Source organism: Cebus imitator, unplaced genomic scaffold, assembly GCF_001604975.1.
Source record: "Cebus imitator isolate Cc_AM_T3 unplaced genomic scaffold, Cebus_imitator-1.0 Scaffold43, whole genome shotgun sequence".
NCBI lineage: Eukaryota > Metazoa > Chordata > Mammalia > Primates > Cebidae > Cebus > Cebus imitator.
In genome coordinates this window covers 5,039,654-5,065,251 of record NW_016107358.1, presented here as the reverse complement: position 1 = coordinate 5,065,251, position 25,598 = coordinate 5,039,654, and the positions used below count along the sequence as shown (strand labels likewise).

The 25,598-nt window shown below is 46.3% G+C and overlaps 2 protein-coding genes and 1 long non-coding RNA gene across 5 annotated transcripts in view; 1 reads left to right on the top strand and 2 right to left on the bottom strand.

The window, feature by feature from the left end:
* CUNH6orf52 (chromosome unknown C6orf52 homolog) overlaps positions 1 to 25,598 on the bottom strand; it is a 365,015-nt gene that overhangs the window by 119,825 nt on the left and 219,592 nt on the right. The window lies entirely within an intron of this gene.
* TFAP2A (transcription factor AP-2 alpha) overlaps positions 4,628 to 25,598 on the bottom strand; it is a 23,032-nt gene continuing 2,061 nt past the window's right edge. The window contains exons 1-7 of one of the 3 annotated variants that reach the window (XM_017526688.2): positions 22,914 to 23,204; positions 17,868 to 18,302; positions 14,759 to 14,810; positions 12,435 to 12,666; positions 10,400 to 10,518; positions 8,375 to 8,516; positions 4,628 to 6,652 (exon numbers count right to left, since the gene is read on the bottom strand). In XM_017526688.2, the coding sequence (XP_017382177.1) occupies positions 6,364 to 6,652; positions 8,375 to 8,516; positions 10,400 to 10,518; positions 12,435 to 12,666; positions 14,759 to 14,810; positions 17,868 to 18,302; positions 22,914 to 22,964 (1,320 nt within the window). In that variant the 5' untranslated portion in view covers positions 22,965 to 23,204 and the 3' untranslated portion in view covers positions 4,628 to 6,363. Of the gene's footprint in view, positions 6,653 to 8,374; positions 8,517 to 10,399; positions 10,519 to 12,434; positions 12,667 to 14,758; positions 14,811 to 17,867; positions 18,303 to 19,540; positions 20,357 to 22,913; positions 23,205 to 25,598 lie in introns of those variants that run through there. The other 2 variants (XM_017526689.2, XM_037737843.1) reach the window with 2 other exon arrangements.
* On the top strand, positions 20,876 to 24,449 carry LOC108302962. Its single transcript, XR_005199869.1, has 2 exons — positions 20,876 to 23,024; positions 23,248 to 24,449. It is a non-coding gene; the product is annotated as an uncharacterized LOC108302962 (long non-coding RNA).

The following is a 25,598-nucleotide window of genomic DNA, read 5'->3' as shown; positions in this document are numbered from 1 at the left end:
TTTTTTTTTTTTTTTTGGTGAGAGAAAAAAGGCGATCCCTGTTGCAAGTGTGCACTGTGGAAAGGTCATCTCCCTGGGCCACTGTTTCTCTCCAGATTTCTCCAGCAATATACTAAATATTGCTCTTTTGTTAAGAAATAAACCTCTCTGTGAACACTAAGTTGGTGCTGAGCAGTCCTTTTCGGGCATCAAAGTTGAAAAAGAAAAATTTTACACATGAATAAAACTTAAAGTTTAGTTTTAGGCCTCCCAAATTCAGCCTGAAATCACTTTTCTTTCCACCTTTCCTTATTATTTTTCAAACATGTCTTCCCATAGACATGAATTATAGTTTTCCAACCCAGCATTCTCTCTTCCCGCTCTGATGCTTTCCATGTGAAACATCAGTTACCTCTTTGAGGGTAAGACTCAGTGCATGATGCGATTATGAATATTTCTCATCTGTGTCCACACAGGCAAAGATGAGTCTGGGCTACTGGTTTTGTAGAAAGAAATCAATGTCTTGTTCAAGCATACAAGGGTTCATGTGAATAAATACTTCACCTCAGACTTGTTCTCCCTTGCCTTCAGAAAAACAGTTAACCAAATCCTGATCGTTAATGGGATCATCAGTTTGAACTCATGGCTAACCTGGCAAATAATGTTTTTAAAGACATTGAAAAAAGGAACCCATAACAGGGTCAAATTTTTTCAGTTTCCCACCTGAGGTGGGTCACAGGGAGGAGAGTATTATTAAGAGTAGTAATAGGCTGGTGCCCTGGCTCACGCCTATAATCCAGTACTTTGGGAGGCTGAGGTGGGTGGATAATGAGGTCAGGAGTTCGAGACAAGCCTGCCGAACATGGTGAAACCCCATCTCTACTAAAAATACAAAAATTAGCTGGGCGTGGTGGTAGGCGCCTGTAATCCTAGCTACTTAGGAAGCTGAGGCAGGAGAATTGCTTGAACCCAGGAGATAGAGGTTGCAGTGAGCCGAGATCTCACTACAGCATTCCAGCCTGGACGATAGAACAAGACTCTGTCTCAAAAAAAAAAAAAAAAAAAAAAAAAAAGTAGTAATAATAATGGGAAGCTGAGATGGCATACCTTTGCAACTCAGGTAGTAAACCAAGTTTCGTACAGAAAAGAATTGTTCACTGAAATTCACAAGGAAAAATATCCTGGAATATCCTAAGAAGGGTTGCAAAGGTGTGAGAACTGATATTACCTGTTGTGCTCCATGGTTTCATTCTTCTGGAATGGGGTGGTTGTGTGCTTTTAGGAGTTGAATTGGGCTTGTCTGTGGTATGCGTGGGTTTCATTTTTTTCTTGTCTGCTTGACTTTTGGATTTATTTCCCCCCATAGCACTAAGCAACAGGGAAACATGGATGTGTTTCTTCAAATGCACAACTTGGATAATCAAGTAAATTAAAGAACAAATTTCAGTACTGTCGCCTCAGAACTGCTGCCATCTCTGCACCTGTAACGCAGACCGTGAAAACGCTGGTTATTTATTTTGTACTTTCTGCCTCTCAGATCTCTAGCGAGTTGACCCGATTTTTGCAGCCCTTTTACCCAAGCAATGAGGAATCTTCCCCACTGTACCTCCCCCTGCCCCTCAACCCCATAACTGAGTGGCTTAGGAGATCTGTAACTGGGATGATGCAGCTGTTGGCTTCATGCCGTCCTCTAACTTGATTATTCTTTGGACACGTTAGGCAAGCATTAGTGATTGATAATGACGCTAATTAACCCCTTTCCTTTCCAAACAGTAAACTGCTGCCAGCAGGATGCTACAAACAATAAATATAAAACACTGCATACATCAATATCTGTTTAAAGCACAACTTCATTTGGGCACATTTAACTGTACTGCTTTCAGTTAAAAATTGGGTATTTATTCAAGTACTTCTCCAAAAGCCAAGCGGGGAGGCAGAGAAAGAGAGAGGGTTAAGAAAAGGAGCCTGTGGCTTTAAGACCACAAAATGCTGTCATACCTGTCAGCTGCTGCAAAGTTAAGCTCTAATGGAAACCATGCGTAATTTTTTTTTTATTTCAAGTCTATACTTTTAAAAAACTTAATTAATCCAGCTTTGTTCTTAACCTATTTAAACTTAACACAAGGCTGATGACCGCAGATGATTTTTTTCTTCGTGGGGGAAAGTAGCTCTCCTGCCTGACATGGAATTATTGTGAATTTACTTTTGGCTGACAAAAGGTATGGGGAGACATTGTCTCTTTCAAAGAGTGGTAAAATGTAGATGTTATAACAGCAGGATTTGGGGAAACCAGGGCAAATTTGATCTGATTGTGCAGTCTAACATAACCTGAGTTGTAAAGAAATGTATATTAAATTTGGAATTTTGATAAATGAATATTCCTAGCAAGTGAATAAAATGTATTCAATTAACTAAAACCCTGTGCACTTCTGAACTGAAGTGGAATCGACTGTAATTGATTTATTTGAAACCAGAGGTTAAGGACTGAATTAGCTAAGTACAACTGGGTATTTCAAGCCACTGACTTCTCAAATGTCAAATCCCTTCTATTTTAAATATTATTTCAGCTGCGGGGCATTGCAGTCCTGATGGTAGTTCCATCAAGAACACAAATTATATTAATATTCGATTTTGGGGAGGAATGGATGGGATTGCAATTTTTAAAGGGTGTTAGAGAATAGAGGAGGTAATGATGACTACCAAACTCCAAGGGGCATTGTGTTTCCATAAAAATTGGGTGTGGTAATTAGCATAGCCTGGCAAGCATCCTTATAATTCAACTATGTATCCTAATTTAGCTTAGTCCAAAAAGAATCACTGCTGTTAGTTTACAAACACCTGTCCTGTCAAGCAATCACCATGTGTTTTAGAAAGTATACATCGGTCACCACAGAGAAAGCCAAAATCTACATAGCCTTTGGTTAATCCAACAAAAGTTATTTTTAATATAATCTCTCTAATCCTCCCATTTCTTAAAAATATACATAACTTCTATTTTTTTGTTGTTTACAAAAAAGAAAAAGAGAAGGAGTCAATATCAAGATCCTCAAAATGTCCAACTACCGAATAAAAATAGCTAATTCTCTGCATTTGGAAACCATTGTTTATTATGACCTTGTAATGTTCTAACCCACCATTTCCTTTCTGTCTTTCTCAGGATGCAAGGATTATATTGGGTTCAGGTTTTCCAACATAACAAGCATCTGTAAATCCAGATATGAATGAATGGTATTTAATAAGATTGTTTTCGTTTTAAAATGAGTATTTATGTGTCGTTGGAGACAGAGCAGCAATGTATGGCTGTTTATGAATGCTATTGTGCCTGAGGTTAGGATCCCCCACACAATCTGAGATGCAGCCAAGAAAAACAGCCCTGATAGACAATGCTTCACTTCACCTGCTACAATGCTGTGTGCATTTCATTTCTGTCAAGAGTATGTACAGTTAGGGTTCATTCGCCTCATTATTTTGTTACATCTACGTTACAGTTAACCAGTCTCTCTAGGAAATAATAAATAACCGCTTTAAAAAACAATTGCCGCGTTGCGTTCTGAGAATACACTTTCCATTTGAATTCTTTTTTAAACCCACCATTGTTATGAATTTTCTGGCTTCAGAAAATAGAATTTAGACTCCACCAACTCTCGTTCGTTTGTCGAGATTGATTTTACACTGCCTTCCATAAGGAGATTAGAAAGCAAAAGGCTGCAAAATGGACATTCTCTAATGCTTTGCTTCCTTGGTCCTTCACAATGTCAGACCACAGGAACAAATGTTAAATCTCCAGCAGTCTGTCTACCTAGACACTTGTTCTGTGATCGTTCCTCTAAACCTTCCAGTTAACCACCTCCTTTTGCTTGTTAAAAAGTCCTCTTCCCTTCCAAAGCAAAGAATTTCCAAATCAGTTTACAAAGGTCTGGATTCGCCATCTTTACGCACAGGAAGTCCTTCCTTCTCTCAGAGCTCAGCACACAGTCCTCTTATTGTAGAAGACAGATAGGAGAGGTCTGGAGAGGCCGGCTTCACAGCCCTCCCCCATCCTCCCACCCCACCTCAGAGAAGGTTTTATATTTCTAAAAGGTCCTAAGAGGAGCTCTCTGGTGATAGGAAAGGGTGGGCTGGCATTTAGGGGGCAAGAAGGAAAGATTCAAGGGATCAACATCATTCCCAACGCCTGTCTCTACCTCGAGAGCTACAGGAGAACATCTCTAAATAAAATATGAAAATAAATGGGAGACAGTTTGCCCTCTCTTTCCCTGCTCTATGTATATTTCTGCCACTATTCCTTCTCTCCTGTCAGAAAACTGGAGCTGGTCTTAGCTCATTTGCTTGTCTTAGCCACCAAATAGCCTGGGCAAGCAAGTGAACGTTGAAGTGGTTTGTGCTAATGAACAAACAATTTAAATCTCAGTTATCCTCTGAGACAAATTCCAAAGCAGTTATGAGGGGAGGGGGGGCGCTATTAGGCAGGGGTGGGGGGGGGGGGGGGGCTGGTGGGGGGGAGGGGAGGGCTGGTGGGGGGGAGGGGAGGGCTGCTGGTGGGAAGTTTCTTCTGTTCTTCTCTTCTCCATCTTCCTGGTCATCCTTAACATTTGGTCCTGTAGATTTTATATTTTGCTTTCCAAAACACAAATGAAAACCTAAAGGATCAACATAAATAAAATAAAACTTTATTTTTAATAATAAAATTAATGTTTCTAGTAAGGAGAAGACAGTATGTCATTCCTTTAGCAGTACAAACAATCTTTTATCCAAAAGAATACATCGGGCTTTATTGTGTCATTTGTCTGAATACAGACTCAGTGGAATATCTAAATGATACCCTGCTCTGAACTCCAAGTTGAAAGTAAGTTTTTATTATACTTGAGGGAAACAATGGGTTCAGCTGCTTATTGCAAGGAGCAATTGCCAAGGGAGAGTTAAACTCAATTACTGTAACCATACTGAATAAAAAATACTGCCAAGAACAAAAATACGCCTGGGTAAAGACAGCCACTGAATAAAAAAAAATCGACATAAAGCGTATCAAATATTTATTTATCTGGGCAACAAAGGACTATGATACATTGACAGGCATGGAGACTACTGCCAGCACAACTCAATACAATGCAACTAGAACTGCTTCCAAAATGGCCAGTGAAAATACAGAATACCAGGTGGTCCCAAATGTTTGAAGTTCTTTGAACAAAAAGAGAGAGGAGAGAAAGAGAGAGAGAGGAAAATTCCCTAACCCTTGGTTTAAAGACAATATTCATTTATTGCTCAAATGCTTTTAAGGGAGGACAGTGGAATAAAATAAACTTTTTTTTTTTTTCTCCCTACAATACATAGAAGGGTTATCAAACCACTCAAATTTAAAAATCTTTCCAGGGTCCAATATCACTTTTTTTTCTCAGTTCAATGAAAAGCTAAACGTAATAATACTAATTATAAATTTTATTTTACTTTTTAAAAATTTGTCCAGCTGTTTCATTGTCACCTTTAACATGCTACAACAGGGCTAAACTCATGAATCCCAGAGAAAAAAAAAATCCCCCAAACATTGGATTTCTAAATCAGTACCATGAACCACATGAAAAACTAATAGGAAGATTCAAAACCCACTAAACAAGAGGTAAATGAGATCAGATAAATTAAAAAAAAAGGCTTAAAACAGACTCACCATATTTACAATTCCCATTAAATTACACATAAATAAATATATACAAAGACGTGAACACTGATTCCCTTATATAAATGCGAATCGTGTTGCCAGAGAAAGTTCAAGTTGGTCGCTTTACCTTAAAGAGGAAAAACTTCTACAACTGAAGACATGACATGGAACTTCGTGTATTTGTGTTCAAGTTTATTCACAATACTGATAAAAATGTTGTCATCATCCTTTTGGCCTTTTTTTTTTTTTAAGTATGGCTACAATCTGAACTGAAGTATGTAAGGGAAGGTGGTGATTCAGTCCCATGAAGCGCATATAATTTTTTTTTATTTTTACTTTTTTTTTTTAGAAAAAAAGTTTTTAATTTTTTTCTGTTGCTGTTGTTGATTTGCTGTTTCGTTTAAAAAAAAAGGGGGGGTTCATAAACTCGGCAGAACTTTTCTCTGCTGGCTTCACGGCCTGTTCTGTTCTCTTAGGCTCCACAGGAGGGCACAGGGGTGTAGAAGTAGGAGTGAGTGGGGAGGTCGAGGGGGGAGTCGGAGCGGCTGCCCCACTGACAGTCGAGAGAGCAGTCCCGGAGACTGGGGGGACCCAAGGGCAGCGGTGGTGGCGGCGGCAGCAGCAGCAGCAGCAGCAGTAGCAGCAGCAGGAAGGGTTGCTGATCCCAGAGCTGTCACCCGCCGGTGGGTGGGCGCGCGGGGGCTGGTGAGGCGCAGGGCGGGAGGAGAGCCTCACTTTCTGTGCTTCTCCTCTTTGTCACTGCTTTTGGCGTTGTTGTCCGTGTGGCTGTTGGGGTTGTTGCTGAGGTACATTTTGTCCATGGCCTTGAGGGCCTCGGTGAGATAGTTCTGCAGGGCCGTGACCGCGGCGCACACCGCGGGGCTGCCGAAGCCGTGGGAGATGAGGTTGAAGTGGGTCAAGCAGCTCTGGATGCCAGGCTCCAGGATGGGGTTGGGCCGCGAGTTCCCCAAGGGAGATCGGTCCTGAGCCAGCAGGTCGGTGAACTCCTTGCAGATCTGTCTGCAGCACAAGTGGAGCAGAGAGAGCGACATAAGGCTCCACCTTGGGCAGCACCAGCAGCAAAGAGAAAACCTCTCTCCCTGCAGCTACCACTGCTGGGATCCCGCCGGCACCTGACATCACCTAAGGCCCCAGGAACAGACCGTGCGACCACACGTTGGGAGACCCAGGCACCTCTCAGTGGCCACTAAACCATCTCTCTTTACTAAAATGCAAGCCCTTCCTACCGTCACAAATGACTCTCTCTCTTTCTCCTCTCAGATATGTTAAACTTCCATTCCCATCTTTCTCCCTCACACCAAACGTCCTAGACGTAGGAAACCATTTCACACATTAGAAGAGAAAGAAAGAAGTCAGACAGACCGTAAGTCAGAAACACTAGCCTTCCTATTCAAAACGTCCTAAAGACCCTCTTCCCTGCTCCTCTAGAGAGACCTCGGCAGCAGTGTGTAGAATGAAGTCCCCACTCCTTCACCTTCCAATCAAATTCAGTTGAATTTGGACAGAAAGGCAAAACTTTGCTTGGGATTATTTTGCCTTTAAAAAATAACAACAGTAACGAAAACCAGCAGGCATACACACACACACCCTGTTACTTGGAGATAATTCAAAGTAGTGTTTGGGAAGAAGAAACAGACATTTTAATTTCCCATTTCTCCTCTTTCCCCACATAGGTCAAAATAAAAATACTGCAAATTGTGAAGATGGGTGTGCTCTGGAACCCTGGAGAAAAGAAAAAGTTGAAATCTCACAGAAGTAGATGAGGCCTGTACTCAGGAAGCTCTGTCTCTGATTTCTGGGAGGCAAAGCCTCGCTGGGGCCTTCCCAGGGCCACAGCAGCCTGGCCTAGGGGGCTGGGGAGGGGGATAAGCAAGGAACCTGGGCTGGCTCAGTTCTCCAAGGCCAGCTCATGTTCCCAGGCCAGAAACAGGGTCTCACCCAAGGCCTCAGCTTATGCCCTCTGCTTCCATGCCCTCCTGTGACATCAACTTTGATAATTGGGGGCTTCCCAACAAGCCTTTTAATTTCCAGAAAAATATCAAAACAGTCATTTTCTTTTCACACACCACCTGGAGAAGCCTATTCAGCCTAGGCACCAATGGGAATACAACTTGGGCCACTTTGAAACCTATTTGACTTCTCGCCTGTAGGGTAAAACTTCTGTGGGGTGTGTGTATCTCTCTCTCTCTCTCTGTCTCTCTCTCTCTCTGTAGTACTTTCGAGAAGGGGGTGTGAAAGGAAGGTAAGAAATGGAATAAGGATTTGGGTTGAAACTAGGACAGCTTCTGGCTTGCACATTTTGCAGGCCACGGTTTAATCTTTGCCCTTGGAGAATATATTGACAGGAGACAAAAAGTGATATAGGTAAGCCTGTTACCCCTTTGAGGATTTGATTCTGGTCTTTCTGAAAGAACGTAGTCACAAATCCACCCTCAACTTCCAGCAAACCTCTCCTACATCCCACCCCCATACACACTCATTTTAAAAAAAATAAAAATGAGAAGGTGGGAGAGATGAGAGAGAAAAGTTGGGAGCAACCTAACAATCCCACCTGTATTTCTCCCTTAACATAGACTATGATTTATAAGACAGTGTTGTAACTTCAATATCTGCAACAAAGCTGATGAACACAAATGGAAAACAAGAGAGAAGGAAGAGCAAAACAATTTTTGTTTCTCTTGACAATGAGACCCAGAGACCCCACAGAGGTAAATGCCTTACTTTGTAGCCAGGAGCATGTTTTTTCTTGTCACTTGCTCATTGGGATCGGAATGTTGTCGGTTGAGAAATTCAGCTACTGCTTTGGCAGGAAATTCGGTTTCACACACGTACCCAAAGTCCCTGGCTAGGTGGACAGCTTCTCCTGTCAAGAGGGGAGAGGAGGAAGCCAGTGCAAGAGAATGAAGAGTAGGGATCCCAACTTCTTCCCCACTATCAACTCCCTTATTCCCTTCACCCCAAATGCGGCAGGAAACACAAACTACTTGTTTTCTCATTTCAGGCATTTTATTTCCTTCCTTCTCTGTGGGATCTGGTGGATACATTTATCAGGAAAAATGACCACTTGTTCTAGAGGGCCAGGAAGACTTGAAAATGTAAATCCCATCCACCAACTTCCAGTCCCATCCCCCATGCCAAATAGCATTTCTCCAAATTCTCTTTTAAAATGCTTCTTATATTCCAGCTTCAACACCTATCAACACATTCATAAATGATACTCATAATTATTCCTTGAGCTTTTCTGCAAGGGAACAACTGAGGGGTTACATTTTAACTTGATCACATAAATTATCTGTTCATCCAAACCGATTAACCAAGAGGATTTGAGGGTCACTCCACTGAGTCTGTCTGTGTTGTTGATTTTCGAATCTTTGGTTTTAATTTCCTGAACCAGTTGGTTTTTACTGCAGGGCTTCCTGCCATTAGCTCCAGCTCCGGAAGAACGCATGCGCCAATTAGAGCATCAAAGCCCTCTCTGCAGAGCTTGTTTCCATAAAATGGAGCGGATCACAAACAATAACAGTTCTCCAGAAACTGCCTCCCTGCTACAGAACTCAATCCCCAAACCCAGACAAACTCTCACGCTATACCCTAAGCCACCACTACCATTTTCTTGGCATATAATTATTTTGGGAGTATGAAGAGTGGGTTCTCTATGGACTGGTACGATTTTTAATGTAATGCTACTGTAGCTCAGTTTCTGGCACTGAACTATTGCTGATTTTCTAAACAGTTATATTACTATCAATCTCTGACATCATCAACAAATGGAATTCATAGGATTCCTCCTCAAATATATGGTTTTAAACATTTAAAGCATAATTTACAAACTACAACTTTAATTGTTATGTATCCCCTCAAATAAAACAACTTCTTTAAATGTACATGCTAGTTTTAAAATCTGTCTGGTAATTAAAGTAACTTTTATTCCCTGTTAGCGAGAGACATTTACAAAAGGACACAAAGCAAAACAGGAGAGCTGTAGATTCAATTCAGTACACCCAAACCTAGGCCAATCTTGTATCAGAAAACTTAATCTAGAGGCAGCAGGAATGTGAGTGGCTTCTGGTGACACTTATCTAGAGCAGGGAGTGAGGATGAGGGTTGGCTTTTTGTTTTGAGGCGTTTGGAAGGGTGTGTGTGTGTTTACAGCTGCAAGGAGGAACTTTTTGCAATGCTTATGTTTCTTTTATCTTTCCAAATCCACACAATCTAGAATCAAAAATTGCTCACTTTTCTTCTTTTCCAAGAGAAAAGCACAATTAAACAAGAGATAAGGGAGCATATGTTTGGAAAACAAAAACCTGAAAGGGCACATTACCCTCAGCTTTCAGGACGGTCTTAAATCAGGACGCAGGTCAAAGATTCCCAAATTAATTCAGGAAGTAATGGTCACGCATTTCTCAAACGCAGATGTCAGAATAACGTAAGTGATTTACTGCTGAGCCCTTTAAAGGAGACAGGAACTTGGAGAATGTGCAGTTCTTAAACTTGTGCATTGTTTAGGTCAGAATTAGGCTGGAGAGGTCTAACTTTATGGTAGAGAAGAAGGAGGAAGGATGAAGGTATAGGAGTATATGCAAATGTTTCTTTTTGCCATGCAAGAATTCTGTTCACATCTGGCTACATTCTCTGCAAAGATGAAACTGCCCAACTGACACAAAATACAACCAAACATCTGGCCACTAAATATTATTCATTTTTCCAAAAGGTAGGTCCTTCTAGTTAGCAAGTGGGTTCGCTTACCCTCTACTAGTGATGTGAGCAGGGTAACGTTGGCAGCTTTACGTCTCCCTGCTGGCAGATTTAATCCTATTTTGTCCAGTTTTTCTCTTAAAGATCTTCCTCCGTTTTTAGACTTCGCCCTGTTTCACAAATATATGCAAGAAAGGGATTTAGAAAACATTGGGTTGCTCTGTACTACATTAAAATCATTGTGAAAGTTTCCTAAAATGTGCTTTCAAAAACTGAGAAGCTTGGCCCCAAGACATTTAAAGGAGGAAAACCTAGGAATAGTACAGCAAGTTCATAGGAAATAAATGCCTGTTAAACTGTAAAGCACTCCCTATGTTTAGTTATTATTGCAACACTTGTGGCAGGTTGAGAAGTTTTGATTTCCCAACTCTCTAAAGAAGAACCGCAAACAAACAAACACAGCCTGATCTCTAGGGTTTGAGGTATTCTTGAGTTCAACTGATTACTGTATATTTTCTCTGATGTTACAATCACACAAATCCCAACAGGGTCTTTAAAACTGTCTGTGCAAGATATGCTGTTAGGTTGTTCTGAGTAACCAAAGTTATCATCACTCTCATGTTTCTTGCTCTGGCTCTAGCCCCAATGGGAAATTCATTTCACCAACTGTTTACATGCCATGTCACCAGCCTAACTGGAAACGTCAAAAGCTGATATCAGCCCTTAAAAGTTTCACTGATTTCAGAGACAATGGAGGCAGTTCTAAACAGATGTCTAAATAGAATCCCATAATCAGAAAGTGGTTAAGATAAATTGTTTAAATAAAACAGCAAATTAATTAATTTCAGATTTTATTCCCTACTCAAGTGCTCTTTAATTGTGTGGATTAGATTATACTCCCCTAGGTAAACAGTCTCCAATATTGGGGATGGGGGAAGGGAAGGAAAAAGCAGAGGGCAGGGAAAAGATCTGTGTCAGTGAAAGATTACAAAGGGAAAGCAAAATGACTGTGCAAGGAGGAAGAAAAGACTAGAAAGGTTGATGTTAAAACCTTCCAGGAAATGCTCTTTATGCACTTTATATGGGACATAGCCTCTAGAAAGGAACTGTGGGTCCATAAACAGATAGGTAAATGAATAAAACTCAAAACAATGAAGTTCTCAGTACGATTAAAGAAGAAAGAGGAGAAGAAACATATTATCCAGGCAAGTTCAACACAAGCCCCACAACTCACAAAGTAGAGTGGAATCCTAGGGGGAGGAAGCCCACAGCAGGGAGAAATCTGCCCTGAGAAAAGGTGCTTTACCTTGCTGACCCTTATAAAATCTTATCTACTAAATGAATCATTCAAACCTCGCAGGGGTGAGGTAAGAATCCCTGGCCATGTATGTAACAGATGCATTCCTTGGTAGTGACTACACACAATGCACGTAAACATGCTCGCACGCAGCTTGGCACACATCAGGGTCCCAGTACATAGGAACAGTCATATGCAAACGCCTATAGCACGGGAGTCGGGAGGTGACAGCAACCGGGGGACACGGCGTGTGGACTCAAGAGGACACCATTCTCTTCCTTTAGTTAAAAGCCATTCTATTAAAACCCTATTCCAGACACGACCGGTTACCCTCGGAGACCCTAGTCAGAGGTAAGGCAAAGCGAGGTGCCTGAGAGGAACTTTTCCTGGGATTGCAAGGCGTGAGAGAAGAGTGAAAAGCTGGCTGCACTGCGCCCCGCGGCTGCGGCGGCCGGGACTGAGCCCGCGGGAGAGCGAACTGCGCCTGCGCAAGGCAGGCCGAGGCGGAGTACCCCGCGAACGCGCGGCAGCGGACTAGGCGCGCACCAGAACCCGGGAGCGCGCAGGAAAGCAGCGGAGAGCGCTGGCGCGCGCCGCCTCGCTCGCCGCACCTCCATCTCCCCCAATCCCGCCCACTTGGCCCTACGCTCTTCTCCCCGCCCCCTTTCCTTTCCCGCGTAGGGAGGGGCGCGGCGCGAGGCTGGTTTGCGTCGCCTCCGCCGCCCCAGCGCAAGCGCAGTGATTCCCCCGGCCGCAGGGCGGGACGGGCGGGGCCGTGACAGGCCTCACCTCCGGAGCACTCCGCCCAGTAGCGACGCGTTGAGACACTCGGGTGGTGAGAGCCGCCGCTGCACTTCCGCCACCGTGACCTTGTACTTCGAGGTGGAGCTGAGGAGCGAGAGGCGACCCGGAACTGAACAGAAGACTTCGTTGGGGTTCACCACGCCGCCGAAGAGGTTGTCCTTATTAATAGGGATGGCGGAGACGGCATTGCTGTTGGACTTGGACAGGGACACGGGGCCTGCGGAGACAGAGGGGAGGCCGCGTGTGGGCGTCGTGAATCCCTCCCAAATCCTGTCCGACCCCGGTCCTCATCCCAGCCAGGTCCAGCTCCCAGGCTTGGGCCACAGCCCCCGCTTTTTTTTCCCGTCCGGCTCGGAAATTCTGTGGCTCTGTTCTCATCTTGCTACTTCCCTTTCCGTTCCCTTCCTCGGCCTCGAGCCGCTCCTTGCCTCACAGGGCGCCGGGAGGCGGACCAGCACTCCCCCAACCAGCCTGGCCTGCGTTTCTGCCTTGACTCTTTCCCCTTCGCCGTCAAGGGTGCTCTCTAGAGATGGGTGGTGAAATTGGTGACCCCTGAGGCTCTGAGCATCCGAGCGGAGTGGGCCCCAGATGAGGGCCAGCAGCACGGGTTCAGGGTGCAGGGGAATTACATTTGCAAACCGGAGCAAGTTATTTGTACTTTTAGGGGTTTTGCTGGGTGAGGGGTTTAGTGTGTGTGGTGGTGAGGAATTGCTTCAAAGACCCATTATTAAAATCAGCTGACAATTTAGATGGCTAAAGTACCCTGTAAACGACCGTTTTAATTGAAGCACCACGCTGGGAAGTGTTGGATTTTGTTGTCCACATCACAAGTCCCATCTCTGATAAATAGGCCCTTTCCTATGTTCAATTTTGAAAACGTCTCAGTTTTGGAGATCTATTCCAAGGCCAGTTTTGAACTGGGGAGTAGGGAGGGACGCACAGGCCTACAGTGAAATACTAGCAACGTGCCCTTTTGTTAAGTAAATGCTTAATAGTCCCTCTCTGCTAAAGCGCCTTCATTGGGAAAGTGGGTATATATTACCTTCTAGTTAAAACCATAAGCTCTTTATTGTTGGACCCACCATTGTTAGAAAAAAAAAAAAAAAAAAAAGAAGACCGGCAGAAAGTATACTAATGCATAACGTTTCTCAGCACCAATATAATTCAGATGCATTCACAACCATTTGAATACAGTATGCATTATAATTTAAAATTCCATTTGGAGACATAATATGCACACAATCTCATCACTGTGTTGTTCCTTATGCGTTCTTTAATGGGGATATGCTAGATGTATAGGGAGGTGGGGGGCTCTAGGTTTTGGATAGATCACTTGTGACATTAATAGCTCTGGGGAGGCTAATAGAGACAATAGGAGTTAAACGAACTCTTGAGAGATTACTAATAAAAGAGCCAATTATCATGTCGACTTGGAAAGAGCATCTCTTAAGATTTATCCCTTGCACATCTAATTTGACGTGACAAAGACTTCACAGATGCAAAAAATGAAACTTTAAACTAGCTAACAATATACTTATTGGGGTTAGAAATGAGAACAGTTTTATATAGCATCGTCCTCTGGTGGTGCCTAGAATCCTGAAATGTAACATTGCTACCATAACCAAAAAAAAGCTGCTACCAAGAGTGAATGGCATTTAATCCAGTAAGCTTTATTTCTACTCACTAAACACAACACAAATTACAAGTCCATTCAAATCACTTGACACTTTTCTAACAATTTCTGCACTGAACAAATATGCTAATAATCCTCACATCTTCAGGATGCTAATTTTAACCAAAAGCTAAAATTTAGTTAACCTACTTCACAAAGTTCTAAGACCCTTAAGCAGCTAACAAGAAACTGAACTGAAGAACATGAGTGGTTTTTTTCTCTGCTAAAGAGTGCTTTTCACCATCTCTGTCCTTAACGCTAATAATAAATTATTTGTACTATTTTAGCATTATACACTTCTTAACATTCATCCATGAAATGGATTAAACTATTAAACTCTTTCAAAATTGAAATGCAACTTCCAAGTCAGTTCAACTACTGTACATTTTGTGTTTGTCCAAATATCATTAAACTAAATTAAATGGTCAAATCATGAATCAGAACAAAGCTAGCCTGTTAGCATTACCAACATACTGAAAGCTGATTATTTAAGCATTGCTGTTCTGTGCCTATCTATTTGCTAATTCTGAGCCTTTAGGAAATCCTATTTGGAAAAAATAAACACAGCTCTGCAAGTTCTTTTAAATAGCACTCTGCCTGTAAGGACATGCTTGGAATGCAGAAGGAAATGGCTTACCTTTCTTAATTACAGTTTGATCTGGGATGTTAATACCCGGGTCTTCTACATGCTGCAACAAAAGGATACACATGGATGTAAGTGTATAATCAAAACAAAAGGAAATGAATATTCCCTGCAAGATGGGAGGAGGGGAAGGTGTAGAACTAAAATTCCTCCTCCCATATAATGACATTTATATATAAACATCTCATCTTGGCTTATTGGAATTTGGGGCTTTGCAACTCAAGAGGTTTCACTGCACACCAATGGCCAATTTCTCCTCCTCCAGCAAATAATCCATGTTTAAAGGGGGTGGAGATGGGGAATAAAACTTTCTTTGGAAATTGAATCAAGTGTTGGAGCACCTAATCATTCTCAGTCAGTTCAACATTTAGAAATGTACCTAGCTTTAGATTGGTGCCTCAGCGGCTTCTGACTTTAGCAATTCCAGTGTTCAGGCAGCGAAAGCCAGGGAAACACAATAGAAATGACAGGGGTGGAGTAACAGGAGAGTGTTGGAAAAGGTTTAGATAGTATAATAAAGAGCAAACACATACACACCTTTACTTATGGAAAACTCCAAATAAATTTTTAAAAAGACTACTGTCTCAGTTTGGATATTACAGGAATATGAAAATGATCAAAAACAAAAAACCTTTGAGCTTGCTTTCCTGTTATCCAGCAGCAGGTTTGTCGTTGATATGGGGTGTTTTTCTTTCTTTCTTTCTTTCTTTTTTTTTTTACAGATGGATGGCTATATGTGTGTGCGCTAGAGTCAAAACGTGATTAGAAAGTAAAATGAAATCATGTTTTCTAATGCAGAAACTGACAGGCAATATAATGTCTGGCTGGCTGTGTTTACAAATTAGCACCAGGGCTGCTGAGATAGAAGATTTTGCAATCGTTACCAAACACAGGCATTACCATTTAAAAAACTATTACTTCCTTCTCTAGTCTTTGTCCAACAATAATACTGATTCGAACATTTTCCATTCTGTCTTGGATTTATGCTCCTGTTAATTGTGCCTGATCGCAATGATTCCGGGTGGATGGTACTAAGTTGCTTTATTACAGGTTTTATTATACTCAATGCTCTCATTTGTAACTTGCCTAAAGTGCTTCTGGATTTAAGTATAATTAAATTGAGAAATGTTCAGAAATGACTACTGCTGCAGTTCTTGTGTTTTAACTATATGGGGAAATATGATCCCTTTATGCATGCACCCTAAACCCATAAAGTAAATGTAGTGTGGCATAATACTTTTATTTGTGTTATTTCTAGACCTTGTCTGTACAGGGAAGACTGTTAAGTTTAAAACCCCACTGAGATATTAATGATTAAATAATTTTCATCATAGATTTGATTTTCTTAAATATTTAGCAGTTATACTTATTAAAGGTTAACTGTTGCAGCAATGGGAAAAAAAATTGAAAACAACCTTTTTCTTGACCCAAATTCCTTTGAAAGAATTTTTTTTCTTAAAAGATGGGGGAGGGAGAGGGAAGAACAACAACTGGGTTTCCTTGTTTTTATTTAATCTTTTGGTTAATTTCTCCTACTGACCAATTTTGCCACAAAGAATGAGTACACAGGTGTTAAGAATTCACCTTGATATTTTTGCAAAGTAGAGCAATTCTAATGCACAGTAGTTCCAAAAGCTTGCAACATTATTTTGCAATTCAAATATTTTCAAAGAACAAGCAAGGAAAAGATTCAGAGTGCTTTGGAAAAGGGAACTAAAATGATCATAACTCCCAGTTCATTTTTAAATTGCTCTTTTATAAATTATTGCTCCTCTAATTTCACTTCCAAAAAAAGCACTGCTAAGTGTCAGTTTCTAAAAACATATATGAACACACACACACAGACACACAATGGTTACTAAATCTTATACTGGATCAAGTGCCTACTTTCCTGCTTTCCATGCAAGGGCTGCTAAACATAACCAACAAATTTCAGTGACTAACTGGGCCAAATGAGAGATGTAATAAATTTTCTATTTTCCTATGGAACTTAAATAATGTTTTAAATTCACCAAGCAAGCAGGTAAGTTCATCTGACCATTTTCCTTACAATCTAATGTAGTAATCATTAAACTGTCAACGGACATACTGCTGCAATATTTGATGCAGTAATTTGAAATAGCATTTTAGCAAAAATCACATCCAGATACATTTCCTCTCCAAAGAAAAGCAGCTTTAACAGAAACCTTTACAGCTTTAATAAAATTACTGGTTTGCTCTAATTCCATTTCAGGAAGGCTGTGAGGAAACCATAAATATGTAGAATTAAAGCAGAGGTACTGGTTGAAGTTTAATTTCAGAAAGTATTTTCAAATTATCAGTAGCCTGGTTTGCACTGTAAATAGTAAATGTGCTAATGCCATGCTTATTTAGAAATCATTTTAAACTGCATTTATTGATAACTGAATTAGAACTCAAATAATGTATTACCCAATAGTCTCAAAACATTTAATTTAATATGGGGTGTAGCAGGTTCTGATAGGCATTGGGAACCCAGCTAATGATTTATGAGGTCACCATTTAGCACCCCTAGGAAGAGAAGGCGGCTGCATTTTAAAGTCTCTTAGCTTGGATTTGCTACTGAGTTTTTCTTTAATCAGAATAGGGTGTACATATAACTTTTAGGTTTCACTAGTGCTTATAAAATCCGGTTAAAACCGATCTTCTTAGTATGTCTTTTACACTTCCTTTTACATTTTGAGAACATTTAATGAGCTCTTTTGGTTGCATTTAACATCATTCCCAGGACAGGGAGAAATCTCCAGGCCAGATTCAGCGGTGGAAGTAGATCTTTTAGCAATTGAGACAGTTTACTGTCGTCGAGAGGAAGATATTGTTAATGGTGACATTCGTCTGATTTATTTGTGTTGGTGGAAATGGTAATGCAGGCATTGTTTGAGGGAGCTCCAGGAACCATTGTTCTGGGGCAGAACTCGCAACTACTTTGTGTGGTTCCTCAAAACGTCCCCCCACCCCGCCCCCAAATAAAATGTTTTTAAAAGGAAATACTGGGGAGAACCCGGACCCACCGACTGTGTTCCCGGTATCCTTTCCTGGGGGTAAGTGACTAGAGAGCTATGTTCCCTCCCGCGCGGCCTCTTACCGGGACCTCCTCGATGGCGTGAGGTAAGGAGTGGATCGAGAGGTCTCCGAGTCCTGAGCTGAGAGCGTGTGGGCCGTGCAGGAGGTCCTCGTGCCGCCTGTAGTCCCTGCGAGGATCCAGGCCCGACAGCTGGTGAGGCAGCCCGCGGTGCGTGTGCAGGAGCCCAGACTCCTGGCTCTGCCTCTGGCCGGGCCAGCCTGGGTGCTGCGGCTGCGGCTGGGCGTGCAGGGGGTTCAGGCTGTAGGGGTCGTTGACGTGGGAGTAAGGGTCTTGCGACTGGGGGTAGATAGGCTGGTAGGGTGGGGGAAAGTAGGGGGGCTGGAAGTCGGCATTAGGGGTGTGGGACAGCGGCGGGGCGCTCGTGTAGGGAGATTGACCTACAGTGCCCAGCTGGGGCAACCGTGCCGTCCCGTTGCTGGTGCCGTCGTGACGGTCCTAGAAGACAGCGAGAGGAAAGGTAAAGAACAAGGAATTAGGCGTCGAGCTACAACCATCCACACAAAATCCACTTGACAAGCCTGCGTGGGAAATCTCCTGTTCCCGTTGGCTGGCCGCCGGGAAAAAAAACAGCTCTAAGTTCTTTTCAGAAAATACCCCCGAAGTGAAACAGACCCTTCCAAAAACGCAGAGAAATTAGACATCATATGTAGGGGCACAAGAGACTCTCTTCAGGCGTTTCTTTCAAAGGGGGGAAAAGATAGAAAAGGGTCTCCTGAAACATAGCCTGTTAAACTGCAGTATGAAACGGCTCTTAAGGAAAATTAAAATTTTTCCTAAATACTAAACAGCAGAAGCAGCCCTTTCCCCCCTCCCCCGATTTGAACCTGTCTGCCACCGCGTTATTGTTTATTCTCTTCCATTTATTTGGAGAGAAAAAAAATCATAAACGTTCAAACACTATTACCCTTTCATTACTATTTAAATAGAAACATATTTCGCAGAGGGGCTGTAACGAAAACACACGTTTAAATTACCAGCTTAAAGAAGGTTTTAACTGCAGGATCGGGGTCTGTCTTTTCCGCTTCCTCAGTTAGGAGTCTTTTTCTCGACAGAGTCGATTTTGGTTTGGATGGGGGAAAGGAGGGCGTCAAGGTTTAAAATAGAAAGATTCAGCCTTACTGGGTTTAAAAGAGAGAGGTGCACCCCGGGGCGGAGGCCCCCGCCCCTTCCACCCCAGCCCCAAAGGGCAAAAGAAACGCCTGACTTTTATGTTTCTCTATTACAACTCGCTTGCGAAACAAGCGAACAGAGTTGATTCCAGGGACTGCGAACCCTCGGCGGTTCAGCCGCAGGCCCCGAGGGTAGGGGTACACCGGGCTGCACTTTTCCTGCAGACAGATTAACCACCGAATGTTGAGAACATCTCGGGAACAAATGAAGACGCAAGAAAATCAAGATGAACGTGGGGAGAAACACGCCTTGGGAAGCCGAGGCTAGGTAGGTCTGCGTGCGCCGAGAGGTCTAGCGGGGGCTGGGGTGGGGGGCAATGCATTGGATTTAGGGATCAAAAAGAGCGAGAGAAAGGCGGAAGGTGGGGTGGGAGATGCAAATGGAGGGGGTGTCCTGAAGGAAAGCTGGGCGTGAAAACCCGAGGTTTCGGGCAGTTCCACAGCACCAGGCTTCCAGAATCCAATTTCTAAAGAAACAGGAACGGGGGTGGGGGTGGGACTCACCATAGCTGAAAAACTGTGAACTAACATCTGCGAAGAGTCTGGGGTAACGAGTCAGGGTGGAAAAAAACAAGCAAGCCTGGAGCGCCCGGCTGCCCGCCGCCCGAGCGCGCGCCACACAAAAGGCGCCGAGAGCCCCGCGCCACCCAGGACTCCAGTCACGGCGCCGACGCTCCCCCGAGCGCGGGAGCCCCGCTCGGATCCATCCGAACTTGAACCACCGATTCGCGCGGCGCCTTCAGCTGGTCGAACCCACGGTCTCTATCCTGCCGCGACTGGTTATGATTCAAAGTTCTTTAAAAATGAAAAACCCCAAAAAAGGAAAAAGGAAAAAGTATGTGTGAGTGTGTGGGTGCGTGCGTGTTCCTTAATCCGTGTCTCCCCCTCTTTTCTTAGCGGCGGCTTCGCTTGAGCTTCTAATAACCGCGCTGGGCAGCGTTCCTGGAGCCTCCTAATAGCAGATATTCATGACTATTAATATTACAAGAATACTTAATAAGGGAAGAATGCCTGGAAATCGAGCGTGAAGCGGAGAGGCAACTCGCGCCGGAGCCGGCTCTCAATGCAGTCCATTGACGGGAGTCTCAGTGTAGCAAATCGGAGTGGGGAGAGGGAGCGCGAGAGACAAAAAGCGGGCGAGAGAGGGAGCGGGCGAGCGCGCGGGGGGCCGCGGCGCGGCGTCTGGCGAATCACAGGGAAGGGGCAACATTTTAAAAGGTTGCAGGGCATGCAAAAGTGAAAGAGAAAGAGGCAGAGAGGGAGACCGAAGGAGAGAGCGCAGAGAGGGAGAATGTGTCTGCGTGCATGTGTGAGAAAGAAAGTGTGGGCGAGGGAGAGGAGCCCGGAGTGGGGAGAGGGGAGGGAGGGAAGGAGGGAGAGCCCGAGAGGAGGAAGGGAGGGAAAGAGGGAGGGAGAAAGGGAGGGAGGGAGGGAGGCAGGGGGGAGGGGGCCCAGCCCGAGCGCACGGAGGGGGAGGCCGCGGGGGAGGGGGAAGGGGAGAGGAAGCGAGCGAGGACAATCAGACCTAAAAGGCTGGGGCAGACCTCGGGATGTAGCGGGGGTCGTGCAGAGCGGGCAGGAGCTGCTGGGGACCGCGTCCGGGCGCTCGTGGGGCTCTCGGCGCGGCAGGCGTTTCCCGGCCCTCCCTGGCCGCGGGGTCCTCGGCTCCGCAGCCGAGCGTGAGACTCAGGACTCGGCTGCCGGCTGCCGCGCGGTTCCTCCATGACCCGGCGCCCCTCCGGGGACCGGCCCGCTCGCGGCGCTGGCCCTCTCCTCGGCCTCCTCCTGAGCTTCCCTCGCACAGGGGCGCCGCGCGCTCCCCGGCCACCGTCGCTCTGCCCTCGGCTCTCTGGGGCCAGGGATTCCGGACCGGGAGCCGGGATGCGGGCCGGGGCGCGCACAGACGCGAGGCGGCCCAGCCCGGGCGCCGCTGGCACGGGCTCGCAGCTCCCGGCAAAAACCCGTTCGACTGGCTGGGCCACTCCCGCCCGACGCCCCCCCAGATGACACGGCTAGCTCTCCCGGCGTGCTGCCTCTGCCAGTCTACCCGCCAGGTTGTCAGAACAAGCGGCACCTCGCCTCCTGCGTGTCCCTACAGAGCCCCGGCACAATCAGACTGCCCCAAGCCAGCTCCGAAACCCGAAATCCCCGCTCCGGCGCTTGCCCGCCGCCGCCAAAGTTGTGGAAACAGCTTTGACTTCATTCTCCTCTCTCTCCTTTCTTTTTTTTTTTTTTTTTTGGCCTCACTCACACACGCATTCACACTTGCCGCCACAGGATCCCTCTAGGGTGCAAGTACATCCCCCACCTAGCCACCCACCCCATCCAGTTGGCACCTAGAGCTGCGCGGAGGTTCGGACCCCGCCCGCCGAGGGCGTCCACACCTGGAGCTGGGTTTCGGCCTCTGCGAAAGTGAAATGCCCCAGCCTCCGGCCAAAGCCCAGACCAGGACTGTATGAATTGTCCTATGAGACTGAGGTGCTCAGTTTCATTCCGACCGGCCTGCAAAGCTCGCCCCCAGCCTCGAAAACAAAGCCACTGGTCTGACATGGGATCCCTGCGCCCCTCCCCCAGCGCGACAGGACCCCCCCAGAGAAGGGCCGGTACCCTTGGGATGTCACCCCGTGCCCCATCTACCGGGGTGGGGGGCCTGAAAGGAGAAAGATTTAAAATAGTCTTCAGAAAGAAAAGGGAGGAGGGAGCGGGTGACACATCGTTCACATAAACCCAATTTTTGGTTCCGAGCGAAGTCAAGACCTCGGCCTCTGCGCCTGCACACAGACCTGCTTAACATTCTCAGCTTCGAATGCCAAAAAAGAAGTAAAACCAGCAAAAGTTGGGACTGCCACCTATTTAAGTAATCTTCAGCCCTGCACTCCCCAACCCCTCTCTTGGACTCCTTGCTCATTTCACTGAAGGTTGTAACCGTTCTCAGCGCCTCCTGCGGGTGGACCGGTCGCGCTAGGGCCTCCTTGCTGCCTCAAGAAGGCGAGCTCGGGGGACTCTGGGTTTTAAAATGGGTTCCAAAGCGGCGCGCTCTGTCGGCCCAGCGGGCTCGCGGCACCAGAGGTGTACGCAGCCGCTCAAGGATTCCCACGGTCGTTCTCTGCTGCTGCTGAAGCTGGCGCTCCGGCACCCAGCGGCCAGCAGACTCCGCGTAGCACCTTTCCCACCCCACCCCCACGCGCCCCGGTGGGGTGCATCGATCCTGTAGCTCAGAGGGAGAAGCTACTTAGAACTTCTTGAAGCACAGAGGCTCTGGGGCGAGCCCCGCAGCTGGGATGAGTGTTCTCAAGTTGAACCCGCTTACAGGAAGATGCAGCCCTTCTCACAACGAAGTGCGGGGGCCCTTTTCCAAAGCCCAGAAGAGTACCGCTTTAGAACGGGGGGTGAGGGGAAGAGAGGAAAAAAGGAAAGAAAGAATGAATGAATGAATAGAAGAAGGAATATTAAATATCGGAGAGGAAGTTGAAGAGGGAAAAGAGTTTTCTCTTTCTGTTCCTCGTGACTTGGGCCCTCAGAATCTCGATGAAGATACACGAGGAGTGCACAGGCGCGTGCCCATTTGCCAGCGACCGCTTCAAAAGCCCATGTTCTTCTCTTCACCCCACTCTTATGCACAGCCAAAATTGGTCAGAAAGGGAAGTAAAGTGGAACACGGGCTTCAAAGTAGGGAAACCAAAGAAGGGAGCATCCACGACCTCCCTCTCCAGCTTCTCCCCCGCGTTCTTCCGACGAATCTGAGGGGCGGGCGCTGCGCTGGGGAAAGTTTGTCCCACCCGCGTTTCGCAGCTGGTTGCAAGGAGAGGAGGAGGAGAGGGAGGGTCGAGCTCCGAGCCTGTGGCCGCATGGATGATCAAGCTGGCGTCGCGCTTACCTCGCAGTCCTCGTACTTGATATTATCCGTCAATTTCCAAAGCATTTTCATGGATCGGCTTGAATGGATTTGCCCCTCTCCGTCTCGCACCCAAGTGGAGCTACTCTCTGGGTAAGCGCAAAGTGCTGGCTGCCGGCGGTGAGCACAGGAGGAGGAGGAGGGCGAGGAGGAGGGAGAGGAGGTGGTGGAGGAGGAGGAGGAGGGCGAGGAGGAAGAGGAGGGCGAAGAGGAGGAGGGCGAGGAGGAGAAGGGCGAGGAGGAGGAGAGACGGCAAAGAGCTCCCGTGTGCGCTCGGAGATCTCCCTCTAATGGTAGAAACTTTTCCCTTTTCCAGCTCTTTACCAACAGCCTAATCGCCTCATTAGCATATCAACAATAGTCCAATTGCTCGCCAGTACCGCAATCTGCCGCCGGCCGCTCCGACCCAGGTATAAAGGCCTCTCTACACCGCGAACTTGCTTTTAGAGCTCACTCCTGCCTGCGAACTGATGAAACCATCTTGAGCTCCGCTGCGCGCCCCTGCCCCAACGCCCCCTCTCTTACCCCAGTTCCGCCCCATTCCCTTTCCTTTCTTTCTCCGCTTCCTTTTCTCCAGAGATGCCCTGTGCTAAGCCCGGCACAGCTCCAGGTCCGAGCCGCCATGCCTGGGGCCCGGCTTTTTGCACTTCTCCCTTAACCCTGCTGCTACGATCCGAGCTGCCCTTTTGGCCCCGTGCAATTTTATTAGAAATCATTATCCCTTTCGCAATTAAACATAACCACCAAACCAAGACCGGCGAAGTCACTCCAGGGTTTTTGCCCAACTAGGGATCGCCTCCGCTCGCAGCAGCCACCCCCTCGGGCCGCAGCGCCCTGGGAGTTTTATTGGCTTTGAGCTTTCCCCCAGGTTGGAGATTCTGCCAAGCGGCTCCAGTGGCTCTGCTGGGGTTTGCGATCCCTTAATTGCGGCATGTAAAATAAAAGTTGTACCCTGAAGAGGTTACTTGACAGCTCCAGGGGTTAAATAATTTTCCTCCCGTCTATGTGAAGCTAGGGCCAACTGACAGTTCAACTTGGTGTTCAGGCTAAGGTTTCTTAGGTGCGACGTGGACACGAATACAGAACTCCTATGGAGCTGCACACCCGCTTCTGAAGTTGAGCCGAAATAGACATGTGTGCGCCTGCAAGTCTAGATACCGTCTCATGCATGCATCAAAATAAATCACCAGGAACAGACTCTTCGCTGTGTTAATCTGCTCCAGTTTTCCCAAGATTCCCCTTTTTAATTAAAGCAGGGAGAGTTCCTTCATGATTTGGTGATGCTACTAACGCGGGCGTGCTCGCCAGGCAAAGCCCGGCTGACGCGGAACCTGGAGGCCTGGAAAGCCGCCTCCTTGTCCAGATGGGTCAGTCCGGGCTTTTGGACTTTTCATCTGGGCCTGCTGGCTCCGCTGGGGCTTTTATCCGTTTCCTTTTCGGGATTTTTTTTTTTAAGTAAGAAAAAAAAATAATAAAGGACCTAATGTGACACTATGAAATACAGAGTAATTAATTTTCCTGGCTGAGCTTCCTCATTTGTCCTCCAAAAGAAAGTTACCTCAGTCTTTTCTCTCTGCGATATGCGCAAACTCCGTAACTACACTAGGTCCCGCCCCAGAGTTACTCTAGTAAGGACCTTTGATTCATCTGGGATTGTTTCTCAAAAATCTCCAAGTCGCCCAGATTTCCACCTGGCTTACCTAAAAAAGGATGGGAGCTGTGGCAGATCGGAGCATTCCTTCACAGGTGTAAGGCAGGCAGGAGCAGGGAGAACTCCCCCCTCCACCCAAAGCTGCAGAAGGGGAAGTCTCCCTCCAAAGACGCCAGCAAACTCCCCAAACCTGGCAGAGTAGGCGGAAGGCCCCAAAAAGCTAGGGAGAAGCCAGAGCTGGCAGGGGACCTCAGAGCCCCAGGGAGCCCTCCCCATGCCCTGGGCCTCCCTTGCCCCACCTGAACTGAGCACAATCCCTGGGCTGAACCGGCCTTGAGGCTTGGCGCCGCCCTCCGTCCAGAAAATGGTCGACTTTCCAGGGCTAGACCCTGCGGGGCTGTCCCGGCCTGTCGCCAGTGCAGTGGCTTGAAGTCAGGATCTGGGCTGCCAGGAGCAACACCCTCCCAGCAGCGGCCACAGCCTGAGTAGGCCAAATCCTAGGCCTGGGAGCACGGGTTTTTACACTCCGCAGACGTCGCCACAGTGTGCTTAAGGGAACTCCAAGTTTCGCTTTCTTTCCTTGTTTGCCGGCTTGGGAAGACGCCCCTCCATCCTCTGCAACCCCGTTTCAATCCTCCTTCGCAATTCCCCACTTCCCCGCGCCCCGCAGATCTCCGGCTCCGCACCCGCCAGGGCTGCTAAACTGTTTTTGTATTCCCGCCGAGGGCGCCATTGAGGTGCAGATTGGGACTTGCTGGCTCTGGGCTGCCGCCCCTGGTGTCGGTGTAGGCGCTGATGAAAGGCCGGGACGAGCGCGGGTACGACCCCGGAGCCAGCCGAGCTGCATTCGTGCCAGCGTCATTACCACGCTAAGTCGCTTCATTGCATGTCAATGCTCTGGCAGGGCCAGAACCCCGGGACAGCAGCGCCAGGCCTGGGGTTGGGGGTCGAAGATCCAGGCCTGACTTGGTGGACATTAAAAGGGCCTGGGGTGGGGGTGAAGGGGGAATATTTGT